Source organism: Drosophila miranda, chromosome XR, assembly GCF_003369915.1.
Source record: "Drosophila miranda strain MSH22 chromosome XR, D.miranda_PacBio2.1, whole genome shotgun sequence".
Taxonomy (NCBI): domain Eukaryota; kingdom Metazoa; phylum Arthropoda; class Insecta; order Diptera; family Drosophilidae; genus Drosophila; species Drosophila miranda.
Window position 1 is genome coordinate 3,712,221 of NC_046674.1, and position 27,027 is coordinate 3,739,247.

A 27,027-nucleotide genomic window follows, 5' to 3' on the forward strand; every position below is an offset into this window, starting at 1 on the left:
GAACGGTCGCACACTGCTTGATTGCCGCCCAACTGCCCCCCAATTGCCGCCCAATTTTTTTTCCGAACGGTCGACCTCGCGGACAGGCGTGAATTTTCCGGGGAATACAAGCAGAAAACAGAAGACACAAGTGCGTCTCTGCGCGCGTCGCTTACCTGCAGCGCAGTCTCAACAGCCGTGGAAAAAAACAGAATTAGAGATTTGTGACTAGTGTCAGAGCTACGAAAATTTCAGTTTCGATTAATCAGATTTGAGCCTTGAGCCACAACACAACATATTTTTTGTAATATTTTTGTTTCATATCCCCTGTAATCGGTGATGCCGTCGCCGCTACCAGCACCAACCGCCTAGATCGTAATGCAAAATTGAGGGGAAGTTGAGTGGAAGAAACGTGATAGAGAGCTGTGCAAAATTTCAGAGTTTTCCAGCGGTCCTGTGGCTCCATAGTTCGGTGTAAATAAAAGTGCTTATACATACACACAGCCCCGCAAATCGGTTGCTGGATCGTCGAAAGAAAGAGAGGCAGTAGGAGAAGAAGAAGCAGAGCGAGGATTGAAGATGAATAAAACCTGTGCCCGTTGCCAGAAGGTGGTGTACCCCATCGAGGAGCTCAAGTGTCTGGATAAGGTGAGTTTTGTGTTTTGTTCAGTTATTTTCAGTTTTTTAAAGGAAAAATGCATATTTTTCCATTCCGTTTTTCCACTATTCCGATGCTGTTGCTCCTTTTGTTTTATGCCGCTGCTTCTTCGCACTTGTTAAGGTGCGGCGAGCGTTAGAGCGAGACGGCTATCTAGCACATGGCGAGCTGGATCTGATCTCTCTGTGCTCTCTCTCTCTCTCTCGCTCTCTACCCCCCATTGATCATGCGTGCCTTTTGCTCTGTTTTCGGTTTATTATCCTATGAATTCGTAAAAAAAAAGCTGTTGGTTTGCCTTTCGCTTCTTGGAAATAACGGCACAGCTGCTGTCTGTGTGTGTGTGTGGGTGAAGCAACAAATTTATTCGCCAACTCAGGAAATTGAAATTTGCTGCTTCCGCTAGCAGAATTATGCTCCCTCTCTCTGGCGCCCTGTTTTGTGATCTTTCTGTTGCTTTTCTGCTGCTGCGGCTGCTTGGTCGAAAAAGAGCAACAAAAGCAAATCCGTTGACCGACCTTGAGCGCATATTTTTGAGCGAGTCTTGGGACCAGTTTTGTTTTTTCTTCTACTGCGTTCTCACTCACACTCGAACATGAGGGGGGCTTGCTTTCTTTCCCGTCGTACCGCTTATTGGTTTATGCTTAATTCCAGTTTATTTTTATTGAACTGTTGTTTGTATTTCTCTTGAACCACCATCACCCCACCGCCCCGACTCTTCTTCATTTCTCGCCCTTGGCTTGTCGGCTGTCGCTGTTCCATGTTTTGTTTAAATTTCGACTCTGCCGCTGATAACGGGAATACGAGACGCCGCAACCAGACACAAACATTTACAGAGCACAACCGCAGCGCCGTCTCCCCCTTTTTTCGAATCCATCATCAGATTCCAATTGGCATTCCGCCGCCTAGTTCTTGTTGCAATCAGCCGCTGGAACGTGTCAATCTCGAAACCAGCCCCCTCCCGCTCTAACATCCTAATTGTGGGAAAGACACATCTTGTAGAAGGTATGGATGTCTCGATCTTCAGGTTTGCTACTGCCTTACCTTTTACTTACATACCTTGAGTTTAGCGCTACTCTCTGGCTAGATGCTGGATCTTTACAGCTGCTGCTTGCTCGCTCTCTCCTACCTACATATGTATGTACATATGTATGAGAGGTACCTCTCCAGCAGATTTTTTTCTTCCTCCCCTTCCCACACGCAGCAGCTTCTAATTATAGACAATGGAGTAATAGAGAAGACGAAATGAAGTCAGTTATAAAATATTTATGCTATTCTGTCTCCGTCTGGTGCGTATGTACTTACGGGTGTGTGTGTGTGTTTTGGCTAATGGAAATGTTGAAACCTGTAAATACACAAAACAGCAGACAGGCCGACGGAGGAGATAGTGGGAAAAAGATTGGAAGTAAGTGTAAGAGATAGTGGGATTGGGTTTGGGAGGGGGAGTGGGAGGAGGAGGGGGATAGCTAGACGTGTTTACCTTTACATGAAATTGCATTAGTTTTCTTCTTCTTTTGCAAGACGTTGCGTGTCTTGTTAGGGTGTGTCATGTGCACCCCGATTGCAAAATATTAATGTATGTACACGAGCTCTACTCGTATTTCATAATAATACGTAAAGAAAACGTTGACCAATAGGAAAGAATAACAAAATGATTGTTTAGCGGGGGAAGGGCAATCAAAGCTTAATTATCATGTGACTTGCTTGCTGTGGGATATTTTTTTAGCTTTGAATATTAGTCAGAAATCATTAGCTCATCTAAGTCTGTTTTTTATTCAATAATAGTTGTAGTAAGGCTATTATTTCGAACAATTTTCAAAAGAAACACGCTAAACAAAAAAATACAAAACAAATTATATTATCTTTATAAGGTAGAATCCCCCTAATGTTAGAGAATAGACTGGGGAAGGGAGAGCGGTGCTCTTTCCATTAGGATTTGCTTTGGTTCCTGTTTCCACTGCTATCTGCACGTGACACATCCTGATATAGAAATCGATACGCCTGACAGCAATAAACGGGCATTTTATACCAATTATCGTATCTCTGGTATCTCTGTCGTCTTTCTACACACACACACACAGACGATGTGGCACGCGAATGCATTTGAAAGAAATGGCTTTTTGAAATGTCCCGTTAAAGTTTTGCGGCTCTGTGCCGCCGCATCGCTGCCGGCGCTTTGTTAATCGATTTTTGATACCGAAAAATTAAAAAAAAATAAAATGAAAAGTAGAAAAAGAAGCAGAAGCAAAAGCAGTAAGAGAGAAGTCAACTTGTTCCGTTTGTAGCTGTCGCTGTGGCCTGTCGCTTCTGTTGCCAATTTCATTTATCTCTGAGTTTTATTTGTGTGTTCCTTCCTGTTCCTGTTCCTTTTCCTGTTCCTTGTCGTCTGTTGTTCTTGTTGCTGATGTTGCGGCCTATACCCTATAATCGTAAGGGGGAGAGCCTGTGGCTCAGTAGATTCTCCTTCGACACAGATTATGGGCTCGTTCATAAGAGAGATCTGCCTAAATTAAAGGGTATCCCTATATATGTAGATACTCGACCAATCATAGCACTCTTCTTTGTTGTTGCATTTGAGTTTTATTTTGCACGAAATTTGTGGAGTTCAGTTTGACTTTTGCTTTGGGCTGGCTGGCTGGCTTTGTTTGGGTTTCCAGCCACACTTCGATGGAGGATGAGTGGCGTAGGGCAGGGGGCAGGGGGGCAGTAAGGAAAGTAAATGACCTCTTTGTTGCTTTTGTTGCTGCTGTTGTCACGTTGTCATGGGCATCCGCCGTGGGGAGGGCAGGGGGATCGGTTAAGAGAGAGAGAGAGAGAGAGAGAGAGAGAGAGACACATAGGAACGTGCCAGTTTTTTGGCCAGCTTTTTCTGGCCAATTTCGTTGAGCACGAGTCGTCGTAGTCATCGTTGGCAGCAGGCAGCAGGCAGCGGCAGAGATGCAGAGAGCGACACAATGAGAGGCAGCGAAGCATCAAACATAAAAGCCGTCCGCCATTTGACTTGGTTTTCCACTTAACGAGAAGGGGGGGTCGCGGCCCCCTTCCGTCCGTCCGTCCTGTCATGGCACACATTTTGCCACCAAAATGGGCAGCACTAATGCTAGAGCAGGCAGGCATTGCCCTCTATTGCTATTGCCCTCTTAGTGGTATTAATTTTTGCATCCTTTCGAGTGACAAATGACTACAGCAACAAACTTTAAAGAAAAGAGAGAGAGAGAGAGTGAGAGAGAGAGAGCGCTACTGTGAGGCAGGGAAACCTCTCTAGAGGTATATTGCGGTACCAGGTGAAGCAGTGCCGCCCTGCTTGCTCCAAGTCTGGCCCACCTTCTCTGGTTAATATACCTTTCTGTGGCGCATCTTCTGGGAGGAAGGAGAACAAGTAGAGGGCAGACGAAATGGAAGAATGACAATAACTTTATATGTATTTATTTATTTGCATACTCGTATATTTTCTCTTCACTCTTGACTGAGCGCAAGCAAGAAATGGAGGGACAAGGAGAGGGAGGGAGCCTCAGCCTGAGCCTCTTCACCCCACTCACTCTGTTGAAGAGACAACTTCAAAACTAAAGTTCACTTTTGCATGACAATCAATTTTTCACTCCGCTGCTGTCGGGGGCATGGGCTTTGTGCAGTCGGAACGGGGTAAGGGTGGAAAACTGACGTGAGGAATATGCGAGTGGAAGGAGAGAGGGTGCATCAAGTGAGGCATGAAAATAAAAGTGGTCAAGAAGCAACAGCAGCAGCGGCGGCAGCGACAGTGGAACGAGTGACAGATGGGAAGGGGAGAGAATCATGTTTTGACTTATCGCTGTCTTTGCATCTCCTTATCGTCATTTCCTTTTCTTTGCTGGGTAGAGAGGGTACTCCGTACTCCTCTCTCACTCTGAGAGAGTGCCCACTTCATTGTCTTTTTTTGTGTGAGAACTTTTGTGGCCTGCGGGCCTCGACGATTATGCAATTGTCTGGGACGACCGTCGCTCCTTCCCTCTCCCTTGACTCACTTTCGTTTTACTTTAATCTCCCTCTGCCCTCCGCCCGCTCCCCGCTCCACTCACTTTCGTTGCAGTCTAATCTGCCGTTAGTTTTCTCTCTCTTTTTCTGCTCCCATTCCACTCATTGACATAATGTTCCAATTAGACGTTTGGCTTTCATGAGCTTTTTGGCTTGCCAATTGGGAAGATGACAGAAAATCAAAGGCAGAGCCAGAGCCGAAGCCGAAGCCAAAGAAAGAGAGAGACAGAATTTGGTCTGCTTCAAGATTTCGCTTTTTTTTTTGTACCAAAAATAAAATCAGACTCGACTTTTGTTCAATTCTGAAAGTGGATTGTAAGTTGTTGTTGGGAAACTTTAAAAAGAGCTTCTGGCTGTGGCTGTGGCTGTGCCTGTGGCTGTGCTTTCCCTCCAATTAAACGTTTCCTATTGTTGGTTTTTGGTTTTTTCTTCTTTTTGTGTATTGTATAATTAATTTTGATGCTTAAATTTTGACTAATGACCGAAAGAGGGAGACGGAACACAATGATTGAAGAGCGAGCTCTCTTTTTGGGGTTAGTTGCTGTTTTTTCTCTCTTCTTCTACGTCTTCCTTTGCTCTCTCTCTCTATGCCTCGTCTCTGTCCCTCTCTGATGGCTTCCTGTCGCATCTTTAATTGTGTGTTTTGCCGTCGGGAATTACAATTCCATTTATGTATGTAAATGCGTATTTTCTTGTAATTTGTTGTGCTCTCCTTCCACCCCATCTTTTGTCTCCACCTCTTCCTTTGTCACTTGTGATCACAAGAGTGGGAAGAACGGACGATCCAAGCGACAGCGACAGCGACGCACTTACTTGACTCTCTCTTGACCTCTTTCCAGATCAGAGAGCACTCCAAAAGAGAGGGGAGACGGTGCCGGTGCCGGAGCCTCCTCAAAAAATTGCTTTGTTTAAATTCAATTGATCTTTATTAACTCTTCAGAGCGCGGGGGGAGAGGGAGGAGGATCACTCAACGACTCGTGTAATGTCCGCAGAGGGGAAACAACTTGAACTCGCTCGCGCTCGCGCTCTCTTCTCTTTTGCGTTCTCTTCTCGCAGAGAGTCTTGTGATTTGGCGTGGCAGTCGGCCGCCAGGGAAGGAAGTCGGAGATGGAAGGGTGTTTATGGTTTCGGTGCAGCAGCAATGTTATTTTTATTGGAACCATTTGCATGGCATGACTTTTCGTCATCAGCCAATTGATCCCTGCATGGGGTTGCAGTGGGGCAGGGCTGGCGGGAGGGGGATAGATGGGTGGGGATATGCGTGTGGCTATGTTTAGCTCTTTTATTGCATCTGTCTTTTTCTATGGATCGTGAGAGAGGGAAGGGAGTTGGAGAAGTTCAAGTGGTTGCTTGACTCTTGTGCTGCTGCCTTGCACTTGAGGTTCCCCCCCCCTCTCGATACCTCTCTCCTTTTTTTTTTACTTCCTCCCCTCTTCTCTTTTGCTCTAGTTGTCACTTAAATAGCGCTTCCTCTTGCAGCGAAATCTCTTCTATTATTCAGTTTTGCTCTACATTTAACCTCAAGCCGCATTCGGTTGCTCTCTGTGCTCCACATCCAAAAGTTTCGCTTGTTCTCATTGTGTGCTCCCCCTCCGCTTCGCCCTCCCCTCTCTCTGCGCTCCTTCTCTGTCCTAATTAATAATTAAATGGCAAGCTTTATTCCAATATTAAGTTCTCTGATTGGATTGGACAACTTTTAACCACTTTGCTAATCTTTTGGGCAGAATTCAAATAGGTTCCTTCGGAAGGAGGTGGAAAAGAGGGCAAGGGACAGTCTCTCTGCGTGTGTGTGTGTGTGTGTGTGCGCTTCCAGGGAAACATGTGACAATCCAATTCGAAGTTTGAACAGAGATAGAGGCCACGAGAGGCAATGCAAATGTGTGAAGTTTTGACGTTTATAAATTAAACAAAACAGAATGTTGAAACGTCAGCAGAATATAGAGAGATACAGAGAGAAGAGGAGCACAGAAAAGCAAAGCCAGCGGACCAGCGGACCAGCTACCAGCGGCATTTAGTATTGACTTTGCTAATTGAGTGAAGCGAAGGGCAAATGTGCGATGGTGTGTGTGGAGGGCGAGAGGGGCAAACCACGTTTCTGTATCTTGTGGCCGTGCTCTCCTGCACTCCCGCTCTCTTGAGCGATCCCCCAACAATAGTTTTGAAACACAAATCACTCTCCAATTCGGCTTTTCCCCCCCTCATCTTAGACTCTTTGAGTGACTTCTTCTATAGAACTGTGAGAGGAACAGCATATGGTATTCGTTAGACTTTTGATCCGCCTTCACAGATGGAGTATGCATCCATCCATCCATATATCAATATGCCTCTGCTGCGAATGAAACAAGTTGGTAATTCCCTATTTGAGTAGCGCTAGCGAGAAGAGCAAACAGACATCATTTGATTGCAAATGCAGGAGGAAGGGGCTGCCATCGAGTCTGTGAGAGTGCATTAGAGTATGGGGGGGAGGAGTGATTTCCTCTCTATGTCTGTCTCACTCCCCCCACGTGAAATCAAAACCCACTTGCATTTGGCAGCTGCTGCTGTCGCTTCTTCCTCTGCACACAGCACTGCTTCGTCCCATGAAACTGCTTCTTCCCATGAAACTGCTTCTACGGCTGCTTCTTCCCCGTACACCCCCTGCCCACATATCCATTGCTTTTGCCTCTGAAATGGCTTCTTCTTTTACTCCCACTCCCACTTTTGCCTACTAATGACGCTGACTGCGATATTTGGAAGTTGTAAATGATGAGGGTAGGCGGGGCACACACACACATGCACACACATACGCTTGATAGGGGAGCACAGCTGATGAGGCGGAAGTGAAAGCGACCAAGCAGAATTAAACTGCTTCTTCTCGCTCTTAAGCTTAAGCTTTCATGCCAAAGCTCTCACACACTGCCATCGCCACTGCTGCTCTTCTCTCTCTTTCTCTTCTTTTGTTTTTTTTGGCATAAAGTTCAAGTTTTTGGTCAATTTAACACGCTCTGAATGTGGCTTTGGATCTGCGCCTTTCCACGCTCTGCTTGCCACACGAATCTCTGCTGTATTTACCACAAGTCTCTACTGACTGTCTATAAGGTCAAGGTGGGACACGCACGCACACATATGCACATAATATAAATATAAATATAAATGGAAATGGGAATGTTTTAAAATGCCAATTGTCATTTCACTGGACGGTGGAATGAGTGTGCAGTAAACGGTAAAGCAGAGTTCAGTAAGCAGTTCACTTGGTGACTCATGCAGTTGATCTCTCTCTCCCTCCCTCTCTCTCTCGCGCTTATTCTTGTCTGTTTGTCGCACATTTGCAATGCCAGACGACTGGCTATCCATCGGTCTCTGTCTCTGTCTCACTTTCACAGCTGATTGATCTGTCGCTCTGTCCCATTTGCACCGCCTTATATGGTGGCCTCCACACACACATGACATAATTGTCATTATCAACAACAATAGCAATAACAACTGTACTTTTGACGAGCGTTGAGCAAATGCCTGAAAATGGTTTTAATTGTTGGTTTTCCATGAGCAGACCCAGACCCCGTTTTGCCGTTTAAAGACCAAATTTGGTCAAAGTCTCTAATTGAATGTTTATCTAACATTTTGTTCGAATAAGTGTGTGAGTGCGAGTCGAGTGTTTGCTTATGCAATTCCCTTGCTCTTGCGGCTCTTCATGTTTTCCCATTTTCACACGCTGGCTGGTAAATGCGGGAAACGGAAGGGAGGAGAGGTGCAGTAGATCTTTCCATTGATGGGGGATCCGATCCGATTCGATCCGATCCGATCCGTCCATTTCATTCAATTGAGTTGTTTTTCGGGGGTTTTTCTTCGGGAGGGGGGGAGGAGTGCCTCTTTGGGAGGGTGTCATAAATTGAATTTTATAGCCAGACAAAGTTTTTGGCTCGACTTGGGGCCCGCCTTTGTCTTTCGAGTTTGAGTTTGAGTTTGTGGAATGAAAACTGGAACTTTTGCATGTGAATTTGTGCAATTATTATGCACATAACAACACTCACACACACACACACACACAGACAGACAACACCCAACATTCATCTACATCTCCATAGAAAGAGTACAGACAGTCGCTCGTCATATGCATACAAGGCCTGGGCCTGAATCAAAAAAAAAGGGGGGGAACAAAAAGTGACGCAATCCCATACAGGCAGCGGAGAGATTAACTGCAATTGGAGACACGGGAAACACTCGAAATAATGAACAGAAATCAGTGGGGGGATTGCTTATAAGGTGGGTCCCGCAAGGCGTTGCAATCTTATGGATTGGAAATCCATCGTTTTTGCCAGACATTCCTCAGATCTTGGAGTCCCGTTCCCACTTCATAATTTCTAAGAGTTCTCAAGTAAATCTCACTTTTTATTTTTCTGAAGAATTTCTAAAGTTTATTTAGTACCGAGATAAAAGATAAGGCCATTCGAGAATGTGAAATTATTTATTATATCATTTATGATGAAGGCTAGGATGGGTTGGGTATGGCGCAAAAAAAAAAAGAAAAAAACATTCCTAGCATCTGAAGTCATTCCTCGAGATAAAGGTCTCTTCGTATTGTGTGCTGTGGTGGTTCCCAAGTAGAAAAATCTCCATGAAATGAAAACATATGTATCATGTTCGCCTTCAACCTCATTCCACAGTCCACATACACTCCACACTCCACAGTCCACCCCTCGCTCTGTCACACCACTCTAGCGGTAAATGAGATATAAACAAAAGCAAAAATTGATTAGAATCGCATGGCTTTTTTGATGGTTATTATTGTTCTCTCTCCCCTCCCCCTCCCCACACATTTTCACATTTTCGCGCACTCGAATCGTATCTGAGAAAATAACCAAATAATTTGTTTGTTTATTAATTTCGTGTATTGTTTGTTGCCCAGAGATGGGTAGAGGTGGGGGTAGAGCAGCGTCTCAATTTGCTTAAGATTCGCTTTTTTTGTGGCTACTTCTTGATTAGAGAGCGAGTCGCAGAGCGGATGATTCACTCTCCAGCAATGCTGCTGGTGTGCGTGTGTGGAAGGAGGGAGTGGGAATTGTTGTTTTTAGTCAATGGAAATGGCGACAACTTCGTTTGTTCTTTGCCTCTGCTGCTCTCTTTCGACTGCTTTCTTTGTGTGGTAGCTGTTGCTGCTCTCGCTCTCTCTCTCTTTCCTCCTACTGATTTGATTGCCACTTTTTCTACACTGCTTGTTCTTCCTACTGCTTTACCATATACAGCTTCGCTTCTGCCCACTGTTTTGACTGGCACTGCTCTTGCCTCCCTCTCGCTCTCCCTCTCCCCTTTGACCATTACCATGGCTGCTACTTCTTTCTCTACTCTTCTCTCTTTAACTGTGTCTTCTGGCTGTTTTCATTAGTCGCTCTATTGATGCCATGGCTACGCATAAAAAGAGAAAGAGGTGAAAAACAACAGGGAGAACGACTTTAAATCATGATTAATCTCGCATGTAAAGTTGTAGAGAGGAGATTCAACTGCTTGCCTAACCCCTTTCGCCTGCTACTGCTTCCACTTCATTCGGTTGATGTGGTTCATAACGGTACCAGCTATACATAACAGCATTTTAAATGTTGTTCTCTACCCCCCCTCCCCCATCCCCACTCTCCACCAGCGCCATCGAACGTCAAAGTTTAATTTGTGCTTAAAGAAAAGTGGGAATTCGGACAATGGACCCATTCCTCTGCCTCCTCTGCCTCTCTCCCTCTTTAGTGTCCCGCTGAATGGCCATAGAATTCTTGTCTTTTCTTTTGTCTCCCTCTCTTGACCAAACAATAAAAGAACAACAACTAGTACGCCGGGAGAGTACCTAACAATGCGAATCCTGGACTTGCAGTTTGCTCTCGTGTCTCGTGTCTAGTGTCGTGTTTGCCATTTTTCCATTTGAAATGTTTATTGTCTAAAAAGTTTGGACAATTCGCTTTAGGAATACCCCTTTTACTCGCGGGTATACTCGATTTGAGAGGACCCAGAGCCTGATCAGTGGGGGAGGAAAATCATCGGAAATGTGATATTTAGTGGATTATGTATTTTTGGAAAGGGCTTTGCTTTTGTTTTTGGGGTTTTTTGTTACCTATAGGGTATTTTTCAGCTGTCATTCTTCTCTTGTGCCTGCTCCCTGGAACAATCGATTGTGAAAACCATTCAGGAGACAAGACAAAAAATAGAGTAGCCTTCAATTGCACTTCAAATGCCACAAAACGGTTAAAGGACAAAGGCCAAAGGGCACAAGGATTTATTGCCTATAAATGGTGTTGAAAAGGTTCTTGGAAATCGTAAAACAACAAAACATGAAACCCTTTACGAAAATCCCTCTCCTCGGAGTGGAAAATCTCCATCTCCACTTAAAGGTGCAGATACTTCCTGCCTCCACCCCCCGCCTTCTCCAGCGAAAGGTAGTACTTCCTACACTATGCCTTTTGCTATGCCAAAAAGTAGTTCCCATTTATCACCAAAAGTTCATCGGCTTCCAACAACAACAAATGAAATCTTTGCTCCCATTTGGAGGTGTTTTTTGTTGGTTTGCTCCAGTTCCCTGTTTCCTATGCAAATTAAAGAAATCACTTTGACACTTGAAGAGTCTACGTTTTTTTTATTTTTTATTTGGACTTTTATAAATAGGTTTTTTTTTTTCTCTTTGTTACCAATTTTTGTGGTTTTTTCTGTGGTTCCTTTTGTTCGTGTGCCTCTTGTTGTTGTTGTTGTTGTTGCTGCTCATTGCCCTCATTTGTCATTCGGTTTTCTTTTGCCCCGCTCCCCCTCCCCCTACCAACCGCAACCCTCCCTCCCAAAAGGTAGTAATCCGAGCGTCGTCAATCCGGGCAACCCCCCGCCCACCTTTCGGGCCATTGTCTTTGACCATTCCGTCGTGGCTCATGCCAATTGTTTTTATCATTGTTGTCCGCCGTCCGCCGTCCGCCGTTGAAAGCGTGCAAATTCGAATGCAAATTTAACACCTCCTCGTCGTCGTCGTGGCTGACAAAAAAAAAAAAACACAAAAAATGTAACGAAAAACACAACAACAATAGCCCCAAAAGAGGCAACAATAACAATTGCAACAGCAATCCAACAACAGAAATACAACACCCAAAACGGGACGAGTAGCGAAGCATTTGTTACCCCGTTTTGGGACAACAGGAAACCGATGAAGGAAGGCACGGAGACAGACTGTTTCTCTTGCAGATTACTTCCTTGGGAGATTCTTCATTCCTAGGAAGATTCTTCCTTCCTGTGGAGACTCTTTCCTCCTTGGGAGATTCTTCCTTCCGGTGGAGATCCTTCCTTTCTTGGGAGCTTCTTCCTTTCTTGGGAGATTCTTCCTTCCGGTGCAGATTCTTCCCTTCTTGGGAGATTCTTCCTTCTCCTCAATCCCTTCCTTTTTCTGAGATTTTTCTTTAGAATATACTTCTTGATGGAAATTATACCATTAGAAGAATCTTCCAGCGGGAAATATTCCTTCAGCAAATGCTTCCATTCCTCCTCCATTCCTCCTCCATTACTCCTCCATACCTCCTCCATTCCTCCTCCATACCTCCTCCATACCTCCTCCATACCTCCTCTACTCCTCCTCCATACCTCCTCCATACCTCCTCCACTCCTCCTCCACTCCTCCTCCACTCCTCCTCCATTCCTCCTCCATTCCTCCTCCATTCCTCCTCCATTCCTCCTCCATTCCTCCTCCATTCCTCCTCCATTCCTCCTCCATTCCTCCACCATTCCTCCAGCATTCCTCCACCATTCCTCCTGCATTCCTCCTTCATTCCTCCTTCATTCCTCCTCCATTCCTCCTTCATTCCTCCTCCATTCCTCCCCCATTCCTCCCCCATTCCTCCTCCATTCCTCGATGCATCAAAATCATCATACCCTGCTGCCAGTGCAACGAAAACAGGGTATTCCAAGAGTAAAAACAGCACAAAACATTTAACTTGTGTGAAAATTGAGCCGCAAATTGAAAATCAAGACGAGAAGCACAAAAATGTTGGGGCACAAAAAGTGGGTTAAAGCGAGCATTGAATGCATCGGAGGGAGACGGGGAGACAGAGAGAGAGAGGGAGAGGGATAGAGATGGAGATAATACCCTGTAACGACAAGAGGGTGTGCCGTGGGGGGGGGGGGGGGGGGGGGGGGGGTGGGAGTGAGTGACCAACAGCCAAAGCGATTACCTCACTGCACCCATGCATGCACACACACACATGCACACTCCTACAAATGGAAACGATAATGTCATCCATCTGTATCTGTATCTGTGGGGAGGGGGAGGAGGGGGGCCTGTGACTGTGACTGCATTTTGTTGCGTTGTGAAAGTGAAAATGAAATTGAAATTTTCATGTGGTCAAGCACCCAGCAGCAGTAGCAGCCCCACCACCACCACTAAAACGAGAGAGAAAGGGGCAACAGTGCCATGGGGTATACCCTTTGGAAAGTGATCGTTTCTATGGGATGTATAAATGAATGGTAGATGGGTTTACCCGGTTTCTCTTGCGATCTGTATGAATGGTTAGCGGGTATATGGATCATAATTCGATCTATCGCTACGATTGTGAATATTCTTCGAAGATTCCTCCACTTGGAGGTGATTTGTTTCAAAGATTCCTTTCCTTCTTTCTTCAGCGATGAATTCTTTGAGAGATTCCTTCTCCGTGGATTGTTCCTTGAAGACATATATTCCCTTTAGGAGATTGCTTATCCGATTTATATCTAAAATGCAGGGAAATTGTTCAGATTTCTGTTGCAAAAAAATGCTGGAACGGAGGTGGACTTTTCACCTTCAAAAATTCCCCCCATAAGGGGATTCCTTTTATTTCTTTCTTTCGAAATTGTGTCCTCGTTGATTCCTTAGGCGTTTGTTTCTTCAGTCCTTTTCCTTTCGTTTCGGAGATGCTTCTTATTAGATTGTTTCTTTCTTAAAAATAAACAAAGTTTTACGAATCGAAATGCTCGAGATATCAACTGTAGAGCACTCTCTCTGTGGCAGGGCATGCGTTTCTCTCCCTCGCTCATTCTCTCTGTGGAATTCCCAACGGTAGTTGCCTCATATTTAACCCCTGTTACGCATGCGCCGAGCCCCTGAGCCCCTGAGCTGGAGCCCAAATCTGGAAAAGAAAAGAAAAATCTGATGATTTATTTGTGGGGCTCCTCGACGTTTGGCGGAGTGGAGGTCAAAAGATTGTTTCGCTTTCAGCTTTCTGTCTGTCGGCAGGGGGCCAGGGGGCTGTGCGGGGGGAGTCTCTTGCCCCTGGGTGTGGAATGTGGAATGTGGTATGTGGCGGCCAGCTTTTGCTTACTATCAAAATAACAATTAACTATCACATGGGGTTTTTTTTTGTTTGTGGTCCACACTTTTAATTGTGGCTTAAACTGGTTTGCTGCCGTTTTTTTTTTGCGACAGCTTCCAGACAGAGAGCCGCGCGTTGAAAGCCAATTAGGAAATATATCTTTCTCTCTGTGGCTGCCACTGCCACTGCCTCTCTCTCTCTCTCTCTTTAATCCGCAGACAAGTTAATCGTTTGTTGACCTCCCATCCCCCCCCTCCCATCTAGGATCCAATGCGGTTTTCGAGAGTGTTTTCTTTGGCAGAAATTTGCATAACGCATTGCACAGGCAGCAGTTGCCGCATGCCACATGCCACACACTACATTCAGGCCAAGAACTCCATCAGAATTATCTCTCTCTCTCTGGCTCTCTCTTTGTGTGTGTGCCAGTTGTCGGGCTCTGTGGCAAGTTCCTTGGAGATTCATCTGCCAAGAAGTCACCACAAATCATGCAACATACGACTGCGCTTATCTGAACAGTTATCTCAATGGAACGGTACTACTGTCTGAGACATCTGTCTTACGGGAATGGGTAGATGGGTAGGGGTACTACCATCTCGGATGTCTGCCATGAGAAGTACTATCTGCTGCTGGTTAGCCTTTTACTGGCTGTTTCACACCTTGATCTATGCCTTATCCAGGGTCTATACACCATCCAAACATCTGCTTGTCTAAGGCTTCCGTTTATCTCCACTCTACTGAAGGTTACAGCCATAACTACGGGCTTATCTGTCTTTTATCTAGAAGCCTTGATCGTAGCTGAACTTGATTTTGGCCAAACTCTGCTCGAAGATGCGCCTTCAAGGGTGTCTCCTTGCTGAAGCTGTTGTTGGTAGAGTCTGGCCCTGATCATTTTTGATCTCTGGGAAAAACGTTTCCCCAGATGAAAGTCTGGAGACTTTTCTGTATGGTTTCACTCACTCTTTCTCTCGTTTTTCTATTCTACTCCCTTCTCTTCTCCTCTCCTCTCATTTCGTTTCGTTTTTTGCCAATTAAATTTTTGGAAAAATATACCATTCGAGTGGAGTTTTGTTCTTCTCGAGCTTCTGGCGCTTCTTGTGCTTCAGAGTTGGCTTTAAGTTTGCGCCAATTTGGGCTAACAAGCAGCAAAACGGCAGAGACGGCAGCTGAGACGGCGGTGACGGCGGAGGGCCCAAAGCCAAAGCGAAAGACTAATAATAATATTGCATTGCATTCTCATCAGTTTCTCTTCTTCTGTTGTGCTTTTCTTCTCTCTTTCATTTCATTTCATTTCGTTTCATTTGTCCGTTTCTTTCTTTTTCTTTCAGACATGGCACAAAACGTGTTTCAGATGCACAGAATGCGGCATGACGCTCAATATGAAAACCTACAAGGGCTACAACAAGATGCCCTACTGCGAGGCGTAAGTACAGCACAGAAACGACCCCCAAATCCCGTGAAAACAGGCTCCCCCCCCCCCCCCCCCTCCCCCCCCCCTGCCAGCACAGCCCCCAAATCAACACCACGCCACACACACCGTTGGGGCAATCACGTCCTCCAGCCCCCGAGGGTCTTCTTATCGCCCGGGAATGTGTCACAAGGCATGGGGGTAGGGGGTTGGGGGGAGCGGCCTTGATTTACTGTACCTCCTCCATGCCTTTCTGCCTTTCTCCTCCCCCCAATCTTCATTAGTGTCGTTTATCTAATCGCTAAAGAGAGAGAGGAGGAGGAGGAGGAGGTGCGAGGGCTGTTGGGGGAGCTATAGAGGTGGCTACAGATAAGGTACCGACTGAATTCGCTGGAAAATTGCAAAGCCCAACTCTCCTTCGGGCGGGGGGCAGGCGCCTCCTTCAGCAGATTGTTCACCCACAGTCGGAGAGGGAGAACTCTGTGTGGGAGTGACGGTGATTGGAATGCGGAAATGCAGCTGTTGAGATTCGAATCTAGAGAGAGACACAGAGAGAGAGAGAGACCGCTTGCCTGGATTTTGGAACGTGTGCCTCGACAAAAACGTTGTGGATTCCATTCAAATGTACTTTGGAATGTGTTTTCTGGATTGATTGCAAATGGAATTTAAAATGTCATCGAATCATCGGATCCTTCCGCTTGCAGGAACCGTTTAGGGACGGTCTTGTGGTCTACCATCTATCCTAAAGATCTGTGCTGTTCCTCTCTTATAGAGTATAAAGAACTAGTTCCGCTCTTTCATAAAATACAGAGAACTAGTTGTTGAGTGGGCTTCCCCGCCCTCAGTCGCTGAGTTTTCACACGCGAACAGCAGGGGCTTTCCCGTGACACACAGAAGGCGGATTTTCCTGAAGGAGTGTTTCCCTTGCTTCCTCCTCCTGGTGCTCCTCCTGCTGCTGCTGCACTTTTCAAATCGCGATTCCCCCCCCGCTGGGAATGTGTGCCACATGGGGAGTGTTCTGGCTTGCCCCCTGCTCCTCGGTCATGTTTATTGTTGCCACACACACTCGACTCACGTGCCGTCCTGGACACAGCGACGGGGGCAAGTGTTTTGCTTTGTATTCGGACAAAACTTTGACTCTGGACTCCTTTTCCTCTCTGCTTTTTTCCCCCTTTTTTTTTTTGCTGCAGTGCGTGGCAGTTGCTGCTGCATTTGTTGGCCTTGAGCCAAAGGCCCGAGGGGGGCTAGGGGGGGGGCATGACGACCAGAAATTGGTTGTATCCTCCTGGGAGAGAGGTCCTGCCACCGATCGCTGCTAGTCCTCCTCCTGCTGCTACTGCTGCTGCTACTCTAATGCAGATTTATTGTGGATGCCACCGCTGCGGGAATAAAAATTCCATGCGGATTGAGTTATGCGTCCGTTAGCTCCATTGCGCCGCAGTGTGTGCCCCCGCCCCACCGCCCCACTCTGTGTTTGTGCAACATTTCAGTGATGTCATCGCCTGCTGCATAAATTCTGCAATGTGGCTGGCTGGCAGGCAGGAAAAGCTTGTGGCCGCTTTGGCGGTAACGCCCCATTTTCCGTTTGGCACTTTCACTGCATTTCCTCGAACCGCTTTGCACCTTCTATCAACCGAATGTTGTCTCTGGTGCATGCCCCACAGAGGCCCCCTCTCCCCCTCCCTCTCCCTCTGCCCCACAGAGCCGCTTCTTCGCTGCTCCCCGATTACGTGACGCCACGTACACACACCACTCCACCGTCTGTCCGTCTTTCTTCCTGTCTTTCTGTCTTCGACTTGCCTCTTTTTAACCGCTCTTCTGGCCCTCGTCTGTCCCTCTTCTGTCCCTCTTCTGTCCCTCTTCTGTCCCTCTTCTCGCCCTCTTCTATCCCTCTTCTATCCCTCTTCTTTTCCCCATATCTTTGGTCTAGATTTTCCCTGGAACCGAACCGAACCTGCAGCCCAACTTGGAGTTGCATTTCGGTTTGCATTTTATAATTGCTGGAGAAGTTTCTTCTTCGGTTCTTCCCGCTTCTTAAGAGATTCCAATTTCCAAGCAAAGTTTTCATACTTTTCCATACGTCTCATGGGGTCAAAGGGGTTCACAGAGGGGGACCGGGCCGGGCCGGTCCGTTCCCTTTGGGGATAACACGATGGCCATAAATTATGAACTCTATTCGCAGGATACGAGTAAATGAGGGAAACATGCAATTAAACTTTGGGCCACACACACACACACACACTCGTACCTTGCCCCTTGCCCCCTGCCCCCTGCCCCCTGCCTCCACAGAAGTGCCAGCAGACGCTACTGTGATTGGTAATTGGATTGAAGATGGATGGAAGACAGTGGACAGCAGGAAGATGGAATGGGAGGTGCCCGAGGAATAATAGAATGCAAAGGAAAGGCACTGCCTGGCGCGAGGGAACAGGGAAGCCTCCTCTTGGATGGATAGAGGCGGGAATAGTGCTCGAAAATTTGTGAATATTTTTTTTTTTGTATACATTTCGAGCGAGGAAGAAAAAGATTAGAGTGGATTAGATCCTATGAGTGGCGACTTTTTGCCATTGACTTACCTTGGAAAATTCCAACAGAATCTACTCTTTCTTTGGAGCCTTCCTCTGGAGCCTTCCTCTGGGGCCTTCCTCTGAGGCCTTTCTCTAGAATTTTCCTTTAGAACCTTCCTCTAGAATCTTCCGTTTTTCCCGTAAGATCTCTGAAATACTAAAACTCCTAAAAGATCCTACGGACAAACAGTTTCCTTCAAACTTTATCCAAAATTTTACTCCAGAATCTTCCTTTAAACTCTTCGAGAGTTTCTCCTTTAAACTTCGACCTCAAATCTCTAGTTTGCCGGCTCATTGTTAGAGAAAGATCTTCGTAAAGATCGCTGAATAAAATATAAAAGTACAACCAATCAATGTATATTGATAATTCCACCAAATAAATCATAAATCTCTTGAGACTACTGATTGGATCGTATTCCCTCCTAATTCCTCAAGAAAATGCCAAAAAGACCATCATTTTCTTGGCATAAAAAATCCTTCAAGAACTCACAAAATCCAAAGAAAGGCTTTGCCCATTTTCCGGCAATTGCAAAGCAACTTTGAACTTTGAACATTAAACATGTGATGGATCCGAAATTTCGTTGTCGTTTTCCAACAAACTAAACTTTCTCTATGCCCCAATTGCATCTTGAAGCCACAGTCCGAGTCGCAGAGTCACAGAGTCTCGGGGGCTCCAGAGTCTGGGAGTCTCGGAGTTTCGTCTCCCAAGCCTAAGCCTTTTGTCAGTGTTTTGTTTGTGTTGCCACTTGAAGAGGGGCACGGACGGGGCAGGAAAGGACATGCCCGGACATGCCAGGAACACACACACAGAGGCACACACACTCGCAGATGTGGCATTCATTCGGTACAATATATTACATTACATTACCTTCGAAAGGGGGTAGGGGGGAGGCAGGCCACGGCTGAGAGGCCACCTCCACGTTTTAGTTGTGGAATTGAACTAGAAAATAACGAGTGACGGAGGGAGGGGGGGGGGGGGGGGGAGGATGAGAGCGGAAGAGACACAGATGTTTACAATGTCCTCTTTTTCCGGGCCTTTCATTGGGGGAAAGCCCAAACACAAAAAAAAATGGAAAAAAATGCAGGAATAAGAACATGAACTCTTTTTTTCGAATGATGGGTGGAATCCTACATATATCATTGGCATTTATTTATTAACATAAAAACCCAGTGAACCATGGTCAGGCCCCACCCCTTACCCCTTCCCCCTCCCCCTGTGCCACATTCCTTGTCTTCTCTTCTGTTCATTCATTTCATTTGTGGGGGGATATTTTTTTTTGTTACTTTCGTTTTGAAATGCGGCTTAAAAGAGCCACCAAACAATGGTGTTACGAGGTCTATGCATGTGTCTGTGGGATATGTGTATTATATAGGGTATTACCTATATATTCGCTTGATTACTTAAGCCTCTCCCTCGCGCTCCCCCTCCCTCCCTCCCTCTCTCACTCTTTTCAATTACCCAAAAAACCGAAACCGAAACAGAGACAGGGCTTTGTCTTTTGTTTAATTTTTGTGTTTTTGTTTTTTGTTGGTTTTTTTTTATGCAAAAATAAAACGAAATTTGTAGAGTGTCGTCGTCGCTTCCGAAATATTGAAATGTGAGATGTGGGAGTGGTCCGGTCCGACGGGTCGTGCCTCCTCTTTTTCCCTTTCTTTAAACATGCCCCCCCCCCCGCACTCCAACTTTTGTATTCACTTTGATTGAGTCTCCTGCAACGGATTATGAATACAGAATGAATGAACCCGACGATGATGAGGTTTTATGGATGCGTTGTTGATGGGCCAATGCCAAAAAAAAAAAAAAACAAAACCAAAAACTTTTTGCACACAAAACGAGGGGGAGGAGCGGGAGGGGGGGCTCGTGGAGCACTGGATAATCGCATTGGGGAATGGACATGCATTTAATTTTCAATTTTGAACGCTTTTCGCGTAAATTATGTGTGAAATGATTTCTCTTTTAGTTATGCAATGAGATTCGTGAATGGGAATTAAGGGAATTAAGACAAAGGGGGGGATACAAGGGTGTGGAGAGATTGGGTGAGAGAAAAACATTCTCCACTCATTTCAAAGAAGTTTTGTTCACTCGCGCGTCATGCAGCAGCTCCCCTCGGTCATTATCCACTAATTGAAATGAATTATAGCCGCATTCCCTCAACTTTTCTTGGCCAGAAACGTGGAGTAGTCCAGGAGACCCTTCGTTCCCCTCTTTGGTGGTAAATCTTTTATCATTAGATGGTCCCCTCCTTCCGCTCCTCCCTCCGCTCCACCCTCCCTGCTGCAGTTTAGATGTTGATCCCTTGCACAAGAACAATGACAACAAAAGACTGTCATGGATGGATGGATGGGGGGTCCGTGACCGGGGGGGTTATGATAACTGGTGTGGTAACTGGACACCAATCGGGATTGTGTTCCACATGCAACAACAACAAATAAAAAATAAACTAAAACTGAAAACTGAAAACTGAAAACTAGAAAACCAGAAAAAATATGTTGACATCCAATGAATGTCCAAACAGTTTTCATTCCCCACAAGAGGCGTAAACGGGGCGGGGCGTTGGGTCTGGGTTTCCGTTTGGATGGATGGATGGATGGATGGATGGATGGATGGATGTTGTTCATGGTGTGGTCTGCAACCGCACCACATGATGTAGTCTGTCCAGCGCTTGCTTGATGGGGAATCCAGGTCTGGTCTCTCCTTCAAACATCAACAGCAATTTGCGTTGGGAAATCATTAACAGGCCGGTCGGTAGATGCAAATGGAAATGCTAAAGATTGCGAATAGATTGGACTACGGAATACCCTCGAGAGGAGGGCCTAGTGTGCCCCCTAGTATATATTGTCCTTCTCAAGCGAATATTTCTTCCAGGAGAGGGTATTCTTGGGGGAATGAGAGATGGGAAGACATTGTACACAAGGATTTTCTTCCAAGCACATAGGACCGTATTTATGTCCTTAAATGCGTGTCCGCTGGAAGGAGATGTTGGAGAATATATGTATGTATGTACATATTGCAAAACAAACACAACAAAAACTGTTGTTGTTGCTCTTGTTGCTTCTCTTTCGTTTCTCTTGTGCTTTTTGTTGCTGTGTCCATTGTTTGTGTATTGTTTACAAATAAATTAAACTTCTTTTGATAATAAAAAAAAAGAAAAAAAAAGGGGAGCAGCAAAAACAATTGCATCACACACATGGACACGCCTCTGCTGTGTCTGTGGCATGAATGCATGTTGCACCACGATGTGCCCGCGTTGTTGCAGCAGCAGCTGGTTGATCTATTGGGAACGTGCTGAGACATCCGCTGCTGCTCTTGCTGCTGCTGTCCGCCAATGTCGCCGGCGGGCGCTTAAGCATTGTTATGTCATCATTACCAGAGTTGCCACCAACAGCAGCAGCAGCAGCAGCAGCAGAAATGTGTGCCACAAGCAGCAGCAGCAACAAGAACAACAGTGTGTGACCGGACCAAATGTGCAACGGCAATGCGGCGGACGCTGCACTCTGCGGTGGCTACTGCGTTTGGCTTTGTACTTATTTATGCCCCCACCCCGCCACTCCACTCCACTCCACTTACCAATCCCCTACCATCTATGGCACCCCTCACCATATCTTGTTCTCTCTCCTTCTCTCCTTGTTGCTCTTCTTGGTACTATTAGAGGGTAGAGCAGGGGGTATCTGTGCCTTGTAGGTACGTGCCAGGGTATCAAAGCTTCGACTATTCGAATCTTATATGGTTGGTCTCTCTTTGGCCCCTCCCAGGCCCCCCCCCTTTACCACTGCTGCTGCTGCTCACACGCTTTGGTCACATTAAACGGCCTTGTACTACAATCCACTATCTATCACTGGTCACCTTTTGTGGTGCCATATGCGTGCCATACACGTATCTCTGTATCTGTGTGTGTGTGTGTGTGTCTCAATGTAATGCCTACATTCCAATGCAATTTCAGCTTATTGTCTCGCCCCTACCTTCCGCCGGTACTTCTCTCCCCCTCCCCTCCCCTACTTATCAGCAGCACTTGACGACGCTTAGAGCGGCGCCAGCTGTGGCGGCGATTAGAAGAGAGAGAGAGACGGAGAACTTTGGTAAAATAGCCATAAATATTATATAAAGCCAATTGACTTGCATGCAATTACGTTTACAGTGCGGCCTAGCGGGGGTGGCACGGGGCATGGGGCATGGGGCATGGGGCATGGGGGTGTGCGTTCACACAGAAACAAACACTCTATAAAGGTTTATCAACCTCTCGGCTGGGGCTGTGTGTGTGTGTGTGTGTGGCTATCGTTCTGTTCAGTTATCAGTTCCGTTGATTTTGTACTTTTTTTTTTTTTTCTCTGCAGCAATCGATCGATCCATCGATCGATTAGACCACTGATGGGTTAAAGTACTCTCTGCATTCGCGCGCACAGTGGGGCCCTCGAAAAGAACAAAACAAAAAGAAAAACAGAAAGAAAAAGGGTCGGGTCGGGTCTCGTATGAGTGGATGAATGGCCTCTGCCTGCATGTTCGTGCATGTCGCTGCTTGCATGGTGCGTGCGTGTGTGTGTGTGTGTGTTTGTTTGTCCATTATGATTACTTTTGTATAACACATGCGAAATGCTGCCCCGTGCCCTTTGCTGCGGCTGCCACTCTGCCGCTCTGCCACTCTGCCGCTGACAATAACAATAATTAAATTGATGTATTAGTCTGTGGGGCCAATGCTGTTGTATTCTGCGTGTGTGTGTGTGTGTGTGTTTGTGTGTGGCACGCATAAAATATCACAGCTTTTGTGCTTGTACGTTTTTTTTCTCTCTCATCAATTTCGATTAAGATAACAGTAAAGTAAGTAAACAGTAAACACACAGTGTGCGCTAAAAGTTTATGAATTATGGTGCTATCTCTGTCTTTGTGTGTGTGTGTGTGTGTGCTAAATGATTGTAGCATACTTCTGGGAACACTAGAATGTCCATAATTTAGTTGTAATTAAAGTGCAAGTTAATGCGTTCTCGATTTCCTCTATCCCCTGGGCCGCCCTTGAGTTCACTCTCTTAGCTTTTTAGCTTTTAAGCTTCTCTTCTGCCAGACACCGCTTCCATCGCCTCTCTCTCTCTCGCTCTATGCTGATCAAAAGAGAGCCACAAATGCAAGCAAAACCTCACAGGTAGCGCTTTCCTCTCTTCTGCTTGCTCTTGCAGCTGCACTTAAGCTTATCTTCTCTCTCTCTCTCCTTTTGTCCCTTTTTACTGGCTCTCTTTGATTGGGCACTCCTCCTGCCGCTCCGCTCTATTCGAATAAGCTTCTTCTGAGACATAATATCTCTGCAGATCTTGGCTTATAGTAAAACCTCAAAACTATTCTACGGTTTTGGTTGTTGTATTTTTTTGATAAATTCCAATTAGCCACAGGGGAATCTCTGGCATTGGGACCGTTATTAGCCAGCGGGTGAAAGAAGTTCAGCATCAAGCCACACAAAAATTGTGGCTGTTGCTGTTTTAATTGATAAAAAAAAAAAAACCTTCTCTGCTGTGGCAGCTGCTGCTGCAGGGGGGGGCTGGGGAGCAGCGACTATGCGCAGCGAGAGGTCAGAGGTTTTCACACGAATAAAACAGAAATCAGAGACTAGCGAACGGAGACCAGATGGATGGTCTCAAGCCCCGGAGCAGCGGACTGCAGGTCCCCACTACCATGGCTCTGAAATCCGAGTGAATCTCCAGCTGCATAGAAAATTGTTCAGCGCATTGGGATGATTTCCCCCGGGGGCAGAATTCCGAACACATTTTATCTGTGTGGCATGCCACAACAGTACACAGTAACAGCCCACATCCCAGCCCACTTTATCATTCTCCTCCTTCTTTCTCGCTCTCCATTTCGGACGACAGGCATATACCCAAGGCCAAGGCAACGGCAATCGCTGATACGCCCGAACTGAAGCGCATTGCGGAGAATACGAAGATCCAATCGAATGTGAAATACCATGCGGACTTTGAGAAGGCCAAAGGCAAATTTACACAGGTACCTCGCCCCCACATCCAGAGTATGAGAGGTTTTAACTGTACTAATTGTTGCCCTGTCTCCCCCCATCTTCCATCTCCCATTCCCATTCCCATTCCCATGAACCTCTGACAGGTGGCCGATGACCCGGAAACGCTGAGAATCAAACAGAACACGAAGCACATATCGAATGTTGCATATCACGGGGATCTGGAGAAGAAGGCTGCGATGGAACGGCAACGCGGCTCGGCTGAGGTCTCCGATAGCAGCAGTAAGTACCGTTTCGTTCTTCTCTCTCTTCCTTCCTTTCCTTCCTTCCATCCATTATCTATCTCTATATATATATATATATATATCTCATTCACACACTCCCAGTGTTCCTGTATCTGTATCTATCTACTAAATGCTTTATTCTTTGTGCCTGCTCGCTCGCTCACTCGTGTGCAATAATAATTGTTTGTTAGCTTAAGTTTTTCTCTTGGAATTAATTTATGTTTGGAATTCAATTGATTTAATGTGTTTATAATTGTCAATTGACGTCATCTGCATGCACAAGCAATGCACTGAGACATAACTAATGGTTAAATAGCAATATAATAGAGCGTTACAGTGGTTCAAAAGTGTTCAAAAAAAGGAACAGTGTTCCGGTGAGAATCGATGGAAAAGTGTCTTGAAATCCTACAGATCCGTGGTGCATGAGTTCAACACTAGTGTTATTTCCAGTGTTACAAAATGATCAAAATTATTGAAAGTTATTCCTGGTGTTCGATAAAAATTAATTGATTATTCCTAAAATTATGCCCTAAACCTACTCGTTTTCCAACTTTCCAACACTACTTTTGCACATTCACTAGGCAACACTGTACCTGCGTTTCTCATTTGTGGTTCTCTCATCATTGCACCACTGTTCAACACTCATACACGCATATCCCTACTGTATGTGTATGTGCATTTTGCAACAATGCAATGTATCTATCATTTCCATCACAACTGTCACACATTGTAAAAAATATTAATTATAATTATGTTTTATTTTTTATATATTTTTTTTTTGTTTTGTTGTGGATTTTATTGCATATCATTTGTTGTGCCCCCCCACCTCCCATCCATCCATCCATATCTACAACAACAACAACAACAACAATCATCGAACAACCACCGACAACTGTCGCATAATTTGTGTGCTTTTCTGAACTACCGTTAACCCAACGACAACACACGCACACGCTACACAACACTACACTGCATTATACAACACTAACAAACAAATGTGGAACTCTGTGTGGAACGTACATAAAAACCCAACTAAAACAACTAAAAAAAAAAAAAACGAAAACAAAAACAAAAAAAAACCCATCGAAATCATAGATGAATCGGAATATTTCTCTGAGCAATTGGCAGCTGAACAATTCTCGCAATATGCACCCACAGCCACATCACCCATACCGCCAGCAGTAGCAGCAACAGTGCAACACCACCAGCAACAGTTGCAACAGCAGCAGCAACACCACTACCAGCAACAACAGCAGCTGCAACACCAACAGCAGCACCAGCAGCAGCTGCAACACCAACAGCAGCAACAACAACACTTTCTACAACAGCAGCAGCAACAGACACTGCCACCGCCACCCATACAACATCAGCAATACAATACAGCGGCCATAACGCCCACATACCAACAGTTACAACAACAACAACAACAACAGCAACACCAACAACAGCTGCAACAACACCAACAAAAACAGGGCAACAATCAGAGGCAGCAACAACAGGCACAGGCACAAGCACAGGGACAGGCGCAACAACAACAGCAACAACACGATCCCTATGCACACTACCAGCAACCACAGGCACTGCGCCAACAGCAACACCAGCAACAGTTGCAACAGCAACAGCAACAGCAAGCCATTAAACAGTCGTCACATCTGTATCCCACAGCACAATCGCAGCAACAGCAGCAGCAGCCCCAACAGCAACAGCAGCAGCCACAGCAGGTGAATCCCTACAATGAGATGCGCTCGGCCATACTCCAGAATTCGCATCATCCCAGTGGCAATGCTGCGGATCAGGCGGCACAAATGCATCCTCAGGTGCAGCAGCAGCACCAGCAGCATCACCAGCAGCAGCACCAGCCGCAGCAGCAGCACAATCCCACTCCAGTGGCAGCAGTGGCTGCTGTGGTGCCACAGCATAGCCACCTGAATAATAATCCCAGCAATGGCAGTGTCACCACCTATCATAGTTTCAATAGCAACAACAACGGATCCCAGCAGATGCTGCCACCGCAGATGCGTCGACCGGGGGCCAACACTAGTGTCTACGATGGCAGCACCAATACCAACAACGACATAGGCCAACAGCAGCTGCCACAGCAACAACAGCAGCAGCAGCAGCAGCAGCAGCAGCAGCAGATGAGGAGCAAGCACAGCGGACCGGCAACTGGATCAGCAGGGGGAGCGGGATCAGCCATACAGCAGCTGTATTCCTCGCCCAATTATCAATCGGTGACGCCCTCGGAGAACGCCCTAAATGTGGTCAATGGACACGTGTCAAATCATCAGCAAAAGATGATCCCTGGAGGCAGCGGCAACATTGGAAAGATCGCCGACTATGATCCCCTGACCGATGGCCCACGGGTGGTGCAGGGCTCTGGGCGATCCAGTACCACTCTGGTCTACAGCTCCGATACGCAGCAACAGCAGCAACAGCAGCAGCAGCAGCAGCGAGGCGGTAAGTAAACGGCGACGGAGGCGGCGGAAGGCTAGCTGGTAGTTCAATAGTCCGCTTGATGTGTGAACCCATCATCTCAGTCATTTGTGTCCTTGTCCCAGACAGACTCCTCTCAAAGAACACCCTTCAAATCACAACATTTGTGTATCTTTATCTGTAGGCAACAGTGTGTATCCGAAGAGGATTGGCTCTGTGACGGACATTGATCCTGCAAACGGGATCTATGGTTCCCTGAGTGGCGCCGAGCAGGCCCATGCCCAGAAGCATCAGCAGTACTACGCTCAGGTGCAGAAGATGCAGCAACAGGAGCAGCAGTTGCAGCTGCAGCAGCAACAAATACAGCAGCAGCAGATGCGCCAGCAGCCCTCGTACGATAACTCGGTGCAGGCGAATCAATCGCGCCAGAGCGCGGCTTCAAATTCTGTAAGTAGAATCTCTTCTAGAG

At 46.2% G+C, this 27,027-nt stretch overlaps 1 protein-coding gene across 4 annotated transcripts in view; it reads left to right on the top strand.

Moving 5' to 3' along the window:
• LOC108152450 (LIM and SH3 domain protein Lasp) overlaps nt 1-27,027 on the top strand; it is a 27,271-nt gene continuing 244 nt past the window's right edge. The window contains exons 1-6 of one of the 4 annotated variants that reach the window (XM_017281809.2): nt 1-627; nt 15,247-15,341; nt 23,741-23,873; nt 23,988-24,123; nt 25,221-26,582; nt 26,743-27,005. In XM_017281809.2, the coding sequence (XP_017137298.1) occupies nt 559-627; nt 15,247-15,341; nt 23,741-23,873; nt 23,988-24,123; nt 25,221-26,582; nt 26,743-27,005 (2,058 nt within the window). In that variant the 5' untranslated portion in view covers nt 1-558. The remainder of the gene's footprint in view (nt 628-15,246; nt 15,342-23,740; nt 23,874-23,987; nt 24,124-25,220; nt 26,583-26,742; nt 27,006-27,027) is intronic. The other 3 variants (XM_017281810.2, XM_017281811.2, XM_017281812.2) reach the window with 3 other exon arrangements.